The sequence below is a fragment of the Gastrolobium bilobum genome, unplaced genomic scaffold (assembly GCF_033153095.1).
Source record: "Gastrolobium bilobum isolate Gb01-03AN ecotype WA unplaced genomic scaffold, APGP_CSIRO_Gbil_v1 utg73282, whole genome shotgun sequence".
NCBI lineage: Eukaryota > Viridiplantae > Streptophyta > Magnoliopsida > Fabales > Fabaceae > Gastrolobium > Gastrolobium bilobum.
Genome location: NW_026899204.1, coordinates 17342 through 32756, shown reverse-complemented (window position 1 = coordinate 32756; position 15415 = coordinate 17342). Strand labels below are relative to the sequence as shown.

Here is a 15415-nt window from a genome sequence, read left to right as displayed (position 1 = left end):
TTGCACCATTGGTGATTCTCCTTGAGCACGAGTCTATACCACTACTTCTTTGAGCACCTCCATATTGACATATTATACCCCTTGAGGAATACATGTTTGGTTCTAAATCCACAAAAATTCAACTACTAAACGCAGTGACTAACAAGATAAAAATGGATCTCACGTACTACAACACTGCTAAAGAATCTATGACGTAACAAAGGAGAGTTACTAAAATGTGGATAACTCCTTTACCATCTTTGAAATCAAGAGTTTGTTCCATGACACGGTGACTCTATTGTCATTGAATATTCAACACCCTTACAACTGAGGATGAGTCCGAACTTTAGGAAATTGGAGAAACAGAGAACGAGATTGTTCCAACAATTGAAACCACTACAAACACACATTTCCAACCCTTCTATCCACCAACCGAAACTGCACTAGAAACATTAGGGGTTGAATCAACTCATCTTCCCACTCATCTTCCCACCGCATAAGCGGACAAACCTCTATTGGTTTACTCGAAGAGGTTGAAAACTCAAATGGAACCAGAATCCTACACAAATCTGAATCAAAGTAAGGAATCTAACTAGGTTTTAGAACTCCCGATAATTCATCCTGGTAACACAACTCCGAACCCAAAACTTCATATTCCCAGTACTTAATTTCTTAGTCTTGATATGCCCATTCCTATAAGGAAATGAGTGACGTATTGTACTAACATCCCATTGGAAATCACGTGTCTTATGAGAATTTGTCACAAGGATACAAAACTTTAGTCAATTCTCTTAACAACATTCAAATAATAAAGGGTTTACAAGAGGTACTTCAACAACGAGAAAATTCATGCCCTAGAAAAGAATGGCACTTGGAAACTATCAATGTTGCCAAAGGAAAGAAATCAGTTCAATGCAAGTGGATTTCTCAATCAAATTCAATATTGGTGGGAGCATGAATAAGGACAAAGCTGAGTTAGTAGCAAAAGGATTTACCCAATCTCATGACGTTGATTACGAAGAAACATATGCTTCAGATGAAACTTACTTCAGTCTGGGCTATCCTATCCCTTGCTGAAAATCTAGACTAGCCTCTACATCAACTAGAGGTTAACAGTGTCATTCTTGATGGGAATTAAAAGAGGATGTTTATATGCAAATTCCTCTCAAATTCAAAGCATAAAAAACTTTTAGCAAATTATCCAGACTCCTCAAATTCCTATATGGTCTCAAGCAATTAACACCAGCATGGAATGATAAATTGACTCGGGCTGTCGAGAAAAATGGATTTATATAATGTCAAATAAATTCTTCAGAAGAGATATGTCCGCCTTGTTCATAGTATTTGTAGATAATATCATCATCAAGTGTGATGACCATGAAGAGATTGAACACCTTGAGAAATTTCTAGCAAAAGAATTTGAAGTTAAAAAGACTTGGGACAACTCAAGTACTTCCTAGGAATGGAAGTTGCTGGCTCGTCTCAAAGGAAGTATCTCTGCAAGAAGCTTTTAGGGCCTCAAGGATAGCTTCTGGAGAGCAGCGTTGAATCTCTCATCAGTAAACATTCTATTACTCTCATAAAAATCAAGTATCTCCATTGATATGTTCTTAACCTGCCAAAACAAAAAGAAAAAAAATTACCAGAGAATTAATTTCTCTTCAACACACAAAAAGTAGTACTCCGGTGTATCATATTAAGGACATTTGCAATAAAGTGATTATAACCTGGTGGAACCGCACAACACAAGTCACTAATGCATTTTGGACCTCTATCATCACAAACAGCATCTTACATAGTTGTACTAACTTAGTTGGAATAACATACAGAACAGTGCAAACTACAAACTACTTTAGCCACTGCTCAGTCATAAGGCATACACGCAGAAAACTGAGTTTCAAGATAATCTCACAGCAAATTCTCATATCAATATTCAAGTGGAGCAGGATAGTCCATAAGAGAAAGATGCCACCCAATACAATAAGTTCAACCATTCTACTATGAATAATTAACGAACAGCCAGCCAATCAACTAATAGTCCAACGCATTCTATTATTATATGATCCTAAGCAACAGAAATTGCCCTGCACATTGTTGACCAAACTACCCTCAACAACTCCTGACCCCTAAAAAAAAGAAAAAAAAAGAAAAAAAAGAAAGACTGTTAGGAATCGAACAGGAGAAATCGGAAAACTGAAGGAGAACTGTACATGAACTGCAAATCTGATATCAGATTGTGTATATAGACTTACAGCATTAGAACAAAGACAGAAAACGAAAATTACAGATAGCCTAAAGCAAATCGAGAGGCTCTAGTCTCTCCCAACTTCTCTCTACAATTTTCCGGGTAATCTTCTCACTACCCTTTTCCTTACTTAAACCCACACACCCCCAAAAACTGTTGTAACTGCTAACATCTTTTCCCTCCAAAAATTCCAGTAACACAGCCTACACCAAATTAGGGAAGTGATCCCCTGTTATGGCTCCTTTTGTACACATGCAGTATAAAGGCTTCCTAACACTGACCCACCCAAATTCTTGTTTATCTTGACCATGTCTTTACATCCTTCTGTTTTCCAGCAATACTATACAAGTATACATCAAATCATTTGATGACAGAGCTTACATGAAGTATAACAAAATACTTTTAAGTTGTTGGGCCAAAGCACACATGGTTCACAAATACCAAAATGTTTTTCAGCTCATACTTAGTAGATAGTTGATATCTATAATGATGAGTTCATGAAACAAGACATTGGAACTGCGTTGCTGTCCTAGTACAGTACAGTGATCTTTTATGCAAATGAACGTATGGGGTTTCAAGCTATTCAAATCAAATACTTCAACCATTTCCAAACACCTCATAGCATTTTCAGGAATGGGACCTTCATATCATATATATTATATTATTCATATCATATTATATATATATATATATATATAATTATATCACTTTTTTCTCCTAGATTGTCCCTTCTTTTTTAATGGGTTTCGAATATAAAAATCATTTATTGGTTTGTCTATTTAAAATATGTTTTGCACTGTCGAATATGAACCCTCTTGTCTTGACTGCCTCTCGTCCAAAGGAATGGTTAAGCATTGGAAGGGACTTGTGGTCACCATGAGAAGGTTATTGGCCAATTTATTGGCTGCATGGAGATCAAGTTTTAGATTCTAATCTCTTAATCATTGTAAAGGTTAAACAATATGGGACTACTTGGCTTTTGGACAAGCCAATGGCTTCAAGAAGGGACGGCAACTATAAAGCCTATTCATGTAACTTTGCAAGACATTCTCAGCGCATCATCCCTTGCATCAGATCTCATTTAGCTTGGTCCTTAGAGAGTGAGAAAGGTATTGTAGAGGAGTTTTGGGTAAAATATTTGAGTGCTTCTTTTTTTAGTATAGTGCAGCTGTGCTACTGGATAAATTATTCTGTGATCCCACAATTATGGGATATAATCATGGGGGACAATTTGGTGTGCTTCATAGGTGGGTTTGAGATGGAACTAAGCCACTTTTTTGTTGGGGGGCATCGACAATGGAAATAAACCACTAGTGTATTCTTCATTGTTTCAATTAGTCAACTTGTTTACCATCTTCGCCTGTGGAAGTAGGCAAAAGCTGAACCATGTAAATTCGAATCCGTTCAATTTCTCTCATTTTATGATTTTGTGCAATTAGTCCTGTCTAGTTTCACAGCAGACTATCACCATTCAACTTTTAGATTGCAACTTATGGCCATTATCCAATTTATCAAGAAATTTTGAAAAAAGAAAACAAAAAATGAAAGATAAAGAGACAGGTTAAGACTTAAGACAGATAAGTAAAGATAAAAGATGCAACAAGTGCTTAGAAATACACTGGAATACTCACCACGTTCATATCAACACGAAGTTCTTCGAACCAGACAGTGGTGTCTTTATCTCTGAGCACACTAGCAATGTATATGCAAGCTAAAGCAATCAGATGTGGAGGATGCACAAGAATTAGGTCCATCTTGTATGTGTCATTTACAAGCCCCCTGCAAGCATGAACATTCATGTTTATGTTTTTGTAAATTTAAATAAAAAAAACTAATAATAAATAGAAGTTGCAATGCCAAAGCATTGGCAAGACGGCTGTTAGCACAACAGCAAATCAGGCTTCATAGTGAAGCAACAAAATGATGTTTCTGGATACAGAGGTTCAGCTATCTACTGCACCAAAGCAATTTTATTAAAGAATCTACCTCACATTTAAAAGCAAACGGGAGGAGACACTTGGACAGCAACAACATAAAAGTTTGAAAATTTTCCACAATTTTTTATGACAATGATTTTAAGCTCCATATAATGAAACAGTTAAGTCTTCCATAATAAGACATGACAATGAACCATCATCCATTATCATTGTTACAGCAACCTTATGCATTAAAAGATAAACTAGTAATTAATCTAAGCATTGACGCAGCACCGTCTACTTTTTATGGGGAGTCCATTAGCACAGGTTACAAAACAAGATAAATCTCTTCCTTCCCTAGAAACCTGCACTGGTTAGTGAAGGTGAGATTTGATCCCAAATTCTAGTGCCCATTGTCAAATGTTAGAATATCTAGAAATATCTCAAAATATTATATCTTAAAATAGCTTAGAGTATCAGCAAGATCAACATGAAGCACTAACTTGGCATATGTTAAAAGGGTAATGCCTAAGTATAAAGGAATTAGGAGACTTGCTAACCATCTGAGATACACCGAAGATCTTGTTCTTAAAACATTCAATGAGGGCAGGTACAAGAGAGTGTCACCTACCAGCTTACTAGTTTACAAAACCCAGACAAACATGACAACTTATACAGTTTTTTTTTCTCTTTTCCTTTAAAGAAAACAATTCATTACAAGAAAGAAGTGCAAAGATGCTGGTGTTGGTTCCTGATCCTTCAACTAAAAGCTAGTTTTTTTCATTAATTTGTTCCACTCAGGGAAAATTCTAATGCTAGGGTCTTAGGCATTTTCGTCATTTGAAATTATGTACGGTCAAATGGTAAAATGCAGAGCAACGACTTAAGAAAGCATTTAATATAGAGAGATAAAAGGGGAATTGTAAAATAAGGAGAACTAAAAAGGAAAACCGATTTAAAAACTGCTCTCATCTGTTCAGCAGGAAGGACTGGACTCTTACCAAGTTAGTTGAGTCATGCTTAGATCATTCAGACCTGCATCTTGAAGCAACCTGGTGAATTATCAGTATAATGTGAGAAATTATAAATGAATATATTCTTAATGGCGAGTACATAGGACCAGTTCTCCCATCAACAATATTTCATTTGATGCCAAGTATTGTTTGACTTGCAGAAATTTGGAAATGTGAAAACTGAAAAACAAATGAACTCCGAATACTTGGGCATTTCAACACTCCTGCTCCGAACACCAAGCATTTAGTTAAGAGAATTCAAAGTACAATAAAAAGGTAGACAAGAAATTTGGTGATGAAGAATAAGATATATTTGGATATTGAAATTGATATCACGAAGGATATAGTATCAGATGTGGTTAAATAATAAGATAACAAATACAAGAAATTAAAATCTAGGGGTACTATAGTTGAAGAGATGCATATCACACTAATGATCCAAATGGGATTTTTTTTACCATAAATGTAGAGCATTTGTTGCATCTTATCTTTCATGAACATTAAATTTGAATGAGATATAACACATTGCAACTCTAAAACTAAGAAGTACAACACAAACTGGAATTCTAACTTAAAAGAGTTCGTCTGAAGTCAATTTTGATGTCGCAACCAATAGCAACAAGGTACCAAGGAAAAGAATTTGTAAAAACTAATATAAAAAGGTTACAAGAATTAAAAACCAGTCACTCTGTGCACCAGAAGGGCTAGTGAAACCAAATAGCTACTGAAATTAGCTATGGTCCAAATCTATGTGAAGGCCAGGGATCAGGAAATTTGCATACCAAGTTGGATGATTAAAACTTTTTATGTTTTATCTACAACATCAGGCAGATGCACTTCTAGAGCTAACTCATGACTCAATGTGTTTCTAGATTAGTGTCGTGGCAATAGCATCTTAGCTTAATGGTACTTATCAGAAGTTTGAGGCAAAAGGGCCCACATCAATTGTGGTGGGAGGAGGTCAGAGGTGGCTGAAAGTTATTTCCATTTATGTGAGGCTCCTCATGAATTAGTAAAGATTTCCCATGTATATTAGTGCAACAAGTATTTTTTTTCCCCTCCATTCTTTATACGAAAATGAAGAGATAAGGAGGATTACGACTCAGCCACAGAAAAAAGAAGAAAAAAAAGAATAAAAATGAAAGAAAAGCTGGAAACTACAGAGAAGGTGAATGGAATATCTTATCCTACATCCAAAAACGGACTGCAAAATTAAACTCTTCCCCATAAAACTCCAACTAGCGAGGATAAGAGGGGAAGGCAATACTTATACATAGCCTTACTCTTGCATATTTGCAAAGAGGCTATTCCCCCTAACCATAAAATTATTTTAAAAAATTTAGCATTCCCTTTATCCATATACAAAAATGTGTAGAAAACGTCACACGTCAGAAAGAAAATTTGCTTTCTTCTTCCAGCCTAAAACCTAAAGCACATCATCAAAACTGTAAAGAACCAATTCAACCCAAAAGCTTAAACTATTGAGTGAGGCTACATTAATGGCTTTATATATCTCAACACGCCCCCTCACACGAGAGCTACTGGGCTTGAAGGGTGGATAATGCACAGGCCGACCTACCTGTGCGAAGAAAGAAATTCCACTAGAAAGAAAGTGGGGGCGGTGAGGATCGAACCCGGTATACCGAGGCTCTGATACCATGTAAAGAACCAATTCAACCCAAAAGCTTAAGCTAGTAGGTGAGGCTACATTAATGGCCTTATATATCACAACAAAAACAAAAGGTGTTTAAGAAATAAGAATGCAGGAAAATTCCACATCCCACCACCAATAGAAAATAAACCAGATTCCCAAGCTACCAGACAATGTCAAAACAGATACTACTAGTACTTCATACTCCTCAAATATATTGTTAGAAATATAAATAACATATAAAACCATTCATCTACATTCACCTAAGAGCTTAAGTTTTTGGGAGAGTTGGTTACATGATATGGTATCAAATCATCTGTGACTAAGTGTTCTAGAGTTCGATCTAGGTCGGCCCCATTTCTCTAATAAATATTTAATAAAGAGGATTGTAAAGAAGTTTACCAGTGGTAGGTGTGCATTTAGCATGGATAAGGAATTCAGTGCCAAAAGAATATGAAGGACTGGTTGAAACAGAAAATGAAGGCTGAACTTAACAAAAAGGTCTGAAGTTTAAAATTATATGCATAACAACCTAGCCCAGTGTTTTGGAGTGAATATTTTTTAGTAAAGAATAGATGAGATTGAGAACAAACTATTACGGTTAGGGAAGTCATCAGATTTCAATGAAAAAGTCACGTAAACTCTAAAGAAAAGGTGATAACTAGGAATACGCATTATAGGACAATATATCTCTAAATAATACTGCCAATATCTCAAAGAAACAAAGAAGACCTCATACAGTGACAGCTTGTGACAGGAGCCTTCCCGTAGCACCCTTCGAAGGGAGCCCAGGCCGTTTGCCAAAATAATCAAAAGAGCAAATTCTGAATCTCTTCATCCTACGACAAAACTTCCCTCATTTATGTTCATACAATCATACAGCCCCCCTCCACCCAAATGTTCCCATCAAGGTCATACACTCAAAGCTGCCAACTTAGTCCAAAACCCCTTTTGTCTCAACCAGATCATCACCTTAGACTAGCAAGACTTTCAAAATCCCCTAGTTGTGCAGGTTATCAAGATCAGTCAATACAGAATCCTTTAACTGTACTCTCTATCTTTTTCTAGGTACTTATCTTTCTCAAGCATTTCCAGTTAAATATCATGTATTGGTCTCCTCGGTGTTCAATAACTCATAAAGATCTTCGCAAACACCGAGCAAGCATTAATTGAGCCAGCATAATCACAATGATAACGAAATGGAACCAGGAACCTCTTTGCAGTTCTTTTCTTCTATTTTTGATTTTGGACAAGACGAGGTAAATAACATAGGTGAAGTAATATCAAATCATTTTTTGAACTTCAACTTTTGAAAGATGAAGCACAACGTTGAATTAAGATACATAAAAATAAGGATGCAATGCATAAATTCCCTAATAATTCTGGCCTTTTGCAAATGCGCCCCCTCTAGTTTCAATTGTTTTAATTACACAATCTGTTATTGAATAGTACATATGCTTGATCTATTTTTTTTTTTTCTACAAATTGATGGCAGAAATTATATAACACAAACAAATTGTGATACCCACATGCTATCCAACCTAAGTAACATACCTAGTCATCAACACACCATTCCAAGATACTTCTAAAATATAGCAATTCTAAAATTTCTTTTTAAAAGAATTATAACAACTGAATTGATTTACAGTTGAATATCTTCTGTATGGCTCAAAAGACACTTTATTTTGCTATCAATGTGGATAATAGACTAAACCCCCGGCCTACTCATTTAATTATTCATTTCATTACTAAATTAAATAGAATGTGACTGAAACAGAACATAGAGACTGTATGTCCAAAAAGGCCAAAGTAAAGGGGCATTTGTGCATTTTGTCCTAATTGGAAGGGGTGTGTGCACAAAATGAACAACCAATCTTATCACTTACTGCGATAGTGAACGGTAGGGGTGAAATACAACAAGGTAATAGTTAAGTGCTTCTAAAACCTTCATTTCCATTTCAAGTATGTCCTTGATTTCATACCTATACTTATCATCAGAATCTGCATACAAAATTGATGTGTTTTCAGCACAAAAAGGAAATATAATGGCAAGAGACAACTTTGAAAACAAATAATTCACTTCAAAATCAGAAGTCAACATGAAGCAAAATTAGACATGCTTATAAGCTAACTAGCTAACTAACTAACAGCTTACATAATTTTTTAATGTAAAATACAAGCAGCCGAGCCTGCACTGTGCTTTCTTCTGCTTTTGATGCCAGGTACAAACAGGTTGGAGCTACCAGGCGTGGATCATATTCTGTCATACTCTTCCTTGAAGGAAAAAAATGAAGATAGTTATGAGATGATACTTGTTAATACAAGGTATTAGGCACAAATTATTTTCAGGGTCAGACACAGATAGTATTATAAATCTGGACATCCACAAAAGACAAGCACATAAATTCAACTTTTATAGAAAAAATAGTTATAGTCAACAATGACAACAGCTGCTAAAACTATAAGTTCTTCTGATTCACCCAGCCTCTTATTTAGCCAAAAATGGCTTCAAGAACGATTAATTCCTCTAAATCAACACTCTAAATCAGGTGCACAAAAATTCATCTGATAGTGTTATCAGCTGAGTTTGGCTCTTTTCCAATGATACCATATCATAGAGGGGGGAAAAGTTCCAAGGTGTCTAACCCCAGCCTTTGTCCCAGATGTGATGGTTTGGCCCCAAACTTTGTCCCAAACACAGTCTAGCCCTTGTTTGTCCCAGACATGGTCTGGCCTCTGTTTATTATAGACTTGGTCTAGCCCTGATCATAGTCCCAAATGCAGTCTAGCCATCTCGAGTCCCATATATTGGCCATGTCTCTATCCCATATGCAAGTGTCGTGTTTTTGTCCCAAATGCATGTGTTTGTGTTCTTGTCCCAAACATTCTGGCCCCGTTTCAGTCCCAAACATTCTGGCCCCATTTCAGTCCCAAATGCAGTCTGGCCTGTCTCCATTCCAGGTTATATTTTATTTTTTTAAAGTATTCAATTTGTAATAAGCTTAAAGATTAGTAAGCGTTAGCTCGAGAAGGAGCATTAGCATATACAAAAAATATCTAATATTTTAGAGTATCTTAAGTGATCTTTAAGGATTGGTCCATATTTTATTATTTGTTTCCTTATTTAATTAGGATTCAGAGTCTAGTCCAAGTATAATAGGGATTAATATTTTTCCTTTTATCACATCCTTCACATCAAATGAATATCAATTTCATATTATTAAACTTGTTACTATTCCTATTTCTTTCTTTCTTTTTGGGTATCCAATACGATTCAGCTCTCACAATACCATTTTCTCCATTCCTAGGACTTGAACTCGAGATCTCAGTTTAAAGGAAACAAGTTCCTTGCCACTTGAACCAATGATTGTTGATTACTACTCCTATTTCAAATATGGTATAAGCAGCAATTGTCTGCTCATTATTACACAGTAAAAAAAGCCACATGATTGTGCATATCCATGAATTCTTCTGTCATTTCTATAGAATCAAGAAATATAATTGGCTCTAACCCAAAACCTCAACAAATTTCTTACTATGACTTATGGGGCAGAGTTTTTGGTTATTCTAATACAAATGCACAACATTAACTTCAATGGTAGCGCTAATATGAACATTGGCTTTAATGAAACAAAAAAAAAGAGACTGCTTTTGATAGGACCCTGAAGAATAAATTAGAACAGAGTCGGAGTTAGTTAGACTGTTCAATATCTATTTAGTTAGTTAAAGTTAGAATATACAAAGGGGATAGATAACTTGGCACAGGGGTTCAGGCTTAAATAGGAAGGGCAAGGTGATATAGGCTTACAGGAATTCAGATTTGAGAACTGAGCAAAGGCTCTGTCATGAAAGAAGCAACTTTTTGGAGAGGGGAAACCCTTGGAAGGAGAATTCTCTCCTTAGGTTTTTAGTATGTAATTCAATAAATGCTACTAAAGTATTCTTCTTCCTTTCCTCTGTCTGTTTTTCTCATTTCTCTCCCTCCCTCTGAAAACTTAGAACCCATTTCTTGGTTTGTAATAGCTTCTATTATAAACCCTGACATCAAAAGAAAAACAATTATGAATTACACTGTTGTAAACTTGCATTATTGACTCCAAACTTCATAAATAATGGAGAAAATACAAGCTATCCTACAAGCTATCCTCCATCTAAAAATAAGACAGGAAGTTGCAATCATTTCAGGAGTAACTTCTTCCCTCCACCAGACTTACAAGTTCATGACATATACCTGGTGTAAACACGCCTCATGTATGTAACTGCAGTGGCAACAACCCTGAAATATTGACCAACATGTCAGAGAATGTCATGACACGAATAGGCAAAAGATGTTATTAAACCTTTGACAAGATGATGGAATTTTTTTTTCCATTTTTAGACCAGAAAAATTTAGAAAAAAAATTAACTCTTTGAAAATCCATTGAGATACATAAGAAGTACCACTGAAGGGTTACTTGACTCCTTGTATAATGCTTTTACACATTCATCTAAATTCATCTATGGGGAAAGGTAAGGATTTGTTAAGTTCCTCCAGCATAATTACTTATGTCAGTTATGTGAATATGGGTGTTATAGCTCCTTTTCAAATTTGAACTATCATCATTTAAAATCTAATCCATCCCATCTAAAATTGATCAAACATAGTCATCAGAGACTTAAGAAATTCCACATGTATTTCGTAGATCAGCATAGATATAATATCCCAATGTTACATAAACAAACCAACTTCAAATAAATATTATTAAGAGTCTGAGTAACACAACTTTAAAAAAGAAATCCAACAATTAAAGTACAACCCATGTCATACAGGCTATAAGGTCACATCTTGCTTATTGGAGAATCAAAATGCAGTCAAACATTAAATGTGTCAGACAGGTATTTACATTTCATAAATAAATTAAATTTCCTGATATTGGAATTTATGAGAAATATGTCAATAGGATAAATTTTAAGGGTGAGGTATATTAAAGTCCTAAAAGAATCAAAGCATGCTGTAAAAGGCAGGGAAAAAAGCCAACATGATTCGTGTACTTCTCTTCATATATTTTTTGTCTTAAAGGGCATCAGTTCTTTTTTCTTCATGCAACGCAAGCAAAATCAAACCAATATATAAAATTTTCTCCAGTAATTCAATGTGCTTTTCATTTAAATCCCCACATTAAAATGTAATAGATTATAAACGCAAAGGGAAAGAGTTATGCATATTCAAGAAACATAGTTCACACCTCTGCCTCACTTTTACTTGTTGAGCCAATTTCAAAATATCTGCACAAGCAAGAAAAGAAAAAGCAGGAATTCAGTAAAGCCAAATAGTAAGAATCAGCACTTCTACGGCAAATGAAGGATGTCAATAGCAACAGCACTAATGATTGACTTTTTACCAACACCTTTTGAATAACTAAACACAAGAATAAGCAAAGAAAATCAATAAAAACATAAGACCTAACTAAGAGCAATAATTGATCAGTAAAAAAAATTCACTTTGAAATCAATCCCTTGGACACAAAAATAAGGCAGTCAGTAGCAATTAAAGATTCAGTATTAAACACCATATTCACAAGTAAAAGATGATAGTAACAAGTAAAAACCAAAAGAAAGGACTTAAAGAGCAAAGCAGTGCCATAAGGTGCACAAATACAAGTATGGGAGAGACACATAAAAGAGAGCATACAATTAGCCATGTGCATCTTAATGAGCTTAAAATCCTCAAGTGTGACACCCTTTTCTTTGTCAAGTGGATTCACCATATCCACATCTTCTTGATCCAGAAGGTGCTTGCTGCAAGGATCATAACCCCATGAAACCCAAATTAAAAAACAGATGCACACACAAGTGCCACAGATAGATGATGAGGGAATTACAAAGATGAAACATACTAGTGAGATGATGTCCAGAAATTGGCAGCCATTTCTTCTTCAGAGATAAGAGAAACTCAGTCTAAGAGGAAGCAGAAAAATGGTGGGAAAACACTGTGCAACGTAAAGCAAACCACTCAGAAGAGGAATCCCATAAAAGATTAATCCCAATTAAATGTTCAACCTTTTTATTAAGGATGAGAAATGATCAAGAATTTCACAAAACAAGAAGAGGATGAGAGCTAAATGTGAAAAGTTATTGAGGATGGGAACAGAAAATACTCAAAACAGTGCAACAATAGCTGCAGTATCAGATTTCAAAATCTAATATGAAAATTAATAATACATAGATAGCACAATTAAAAGAATAGGAAAAAGCCCCCAAAAGCGAAAGAAACCAAATTTCACAATTCAAGAACCTGGGGTATAGCAGATCCCAACTTTAAATCTTTACCAAACGTGAAAAGATTCTAAACTTAAAAAATGAACATGAAAAGACAACATGGGATTTTAGTACTGGCTCTATATGCACACAGTAGGAACAGAACATGAAAGGAAAGTTGAGAAACCTGCTAGTGTTATTAATTGATTACCATTTTCGGTTTTTGTTTCTCGTTTATTAGTTTTTGGGGCAACTTGTTTTTGGGCCAAGATGTCAGAAACATTAACAGTCATGGGATGCCCAGTTGTTTGGGCTATTAGGCCCAATACTTGCCACTTTTAACAACCGAGAGGATGCATAAAGCATGATGAAATTAATGCCGCGAGGTTGGAGTCGAAGTTTGTTCCTCGATAACCCCCAACCCAATATCTTATATAACATATAGACCGTTTGGATAGACTTAAAAAAAAAAAAAAGTTATGATTTGTGTTTTTCAGAATGATTTTTATTTTTAAAAGTTAAAAAATACATAAAAATTAATTACAAAATAAAAAAAAAACTATTTAGATGTTAAAATTAATAAGAACTTCTCATATATAAAATTATTAAAAAAGATATGTGATGATAATCGTGATTGTGGGTGGGATGCAGTAGTTAGAGTGGATTTGAGATAAAATTGAATTTTTAAAATATTATTTTGAGTTTTTGCTTCTTCTTTTTCATGAATAAGGAATCTTGACTTCTAAAATAAGTATTATTTTAACTTTCTTTTTAAATTCTACATTTTTTTGTAAAGTTTCTATAAAAAAAAAAAAAAACATTCAGCACCCACTTAATATAAACTCTATACTTTTTTCATGAAATCGCACGCACGCACGGTCACACACATAACTCACATCACAAATCTAAACTTTACGCATGTATTTTTAGTATCATGCTTTCAAGATTTGGTCCTTAATTTTTGTGAAGCTCTCATATAATTATTAATTTAAGTTTCTATTGGTAGAAAAAAAATTGAAAAAATATGTTGAGTTGAAAATATTTTCCAAAAATTTACTAAAAATGTATTTTCTCTATTAAATATTTTTTAGTTCACTAAATATTTCAAGAAATAATTTTATCCCTAGAAAATATGATTCTTGTGAAATATGCTTATAGATTAATTATTAATACCAGTTAAACTCAAAGCACGAGTATTTTGGTATTTTGCAAAGAAAAGATATGAGAATTATAGTGATCTCATAAGGCTGCAAATTGGGCTAGTTGTCACCATAGACTAGACCAAACTTGAACATCACCTCATTCTAGCTTTCATTTTGAGAATGAGAAAAAGTGACAGAGAAAATAAGAAAGTTTAGTTTCAGCACACAAACAAACATGACCACAGTTTATAGGAAAAAATTTAGAGAAAAAGATTTGTCCTTTTTGGTACGCTTTGCAACCATACTTTGCAGAAAAGCAAAAAGCAAATTTGAGTGGAATTAAAAAGCAAAAGTAAGGGATATCTTATCACTCTTTTATCTCTTTCTTCTTTCAATATTCCATGCTGGAAGTCGTTCCTTAACACGAACTAACTTTTATTGCATTTAAACTAAATTTATAACTAAAACAAACTAAAAAGGGTGTAACGACTATTGTTTCGCACTGAAAAACGAAGCAGATGGAAACAAAATTTTGTCCCATCAAATACACCAAAACTTAATTGTTCTTCGTCCTCGAACAACTCAATGCAGAAACTATTTCATTCATCCAGAAGCAGTTTAACAATCACAAATCAAGGAACAAAATTCATACAGAAACAAATTCATATCATAGCTCATAAAGTTAAGAAAGATTTCAATCAAAGTCATGCAGGGTTATCGATCTATATCTTGCCAGTCACTCATGGGTACTGTTTCACTCATTGTTTTAGAAGATTTGTGGTTCCTTGAACTTGGATTGCCTCTGTTTTCCTATAAATCACTTGTTTTCTCCAATCAAAGGGACTTTTAAGGCTTGTAATGGGGTTTAAGCTTGGGTGGACGTGTTTAGAGGTTGGATAATTCAGAGTAGGGAACGGTTGGTCTTTTCTTCTTTTTCGCAGGAACACCTCTTGTGACTTTCTGGGAACACCTTTATTTCTAAATGCTTTCTTCTTTTCGTCTGGGGAACGTGTCTCTTTTTCCTTCTTTATCAGTAGTTGATCTTATTCTTTTTGTTTTTGATGTTCCTTGAAATTCTTTGGATTTTTCTTTGTTGATGTTCCTAATAGCTATGCTTTTTGTCGTTCTTGCTCTAGTGAAGGGAATTCATGGTGATGGGGGATGGTTTTGAATTAGATGAATGTTTTGGCTTGGCTAATGGTGACTATGGAATGATGTGGAGGTTGGCTGTT

General features: G+C 34.7%; 1 protein-coding gene across 2 annotated transcripts; it reads right to left on the bottom strand.

Moving 5' to 3' along the window:
- Nucleotides 1–1252: 1252 nt before the first annotated feature.
- LOC133288268 (cyclin-C1-2-like) lies at nucleotides 1253–13223 on the bottom strand. Of its 2 annotated transcripts, none has more exons than XM_061485987.1 (10): nucleotides 13079–13223; nucleotides 12681–12773; nucleotides 12476–12582; nucleotides 12030–12069; nucleotides 11036–11080; nucleotides 8960–9078; nucleotides 8691–8805; nucleotides 5142–5192; nucleotides 3856–4003; nucleotides 1253–1594 (listed from the first exon to the last, which is right to left on the bottom strand). In XM_061485987.1, exons 2-10 carry the CDS (start codon nucleotides 12710–12712, stop codon nucleotides 1490–1492), a joined length of 762 nt encoding a protein of 253 aa, XP_061341971.1. In that variant the 5' UTR covers nucleotides 12713–12773; nucleotides 13079–13223; the 3' UTR covers nucleotides 1253–1489. The 2 variants fall into 2 exon arrangements, with proteins under 2 accessions (XP_061341971.1, XP_061341972.1); XM_061485988.1 differs by lacking the exon at nucleotides 1253–1594 and adding an exon at nucleotides 1860–2105.
- Between the last annotated feature and the right edge of the window lie 2192 nt (nucleotides 13224–15415).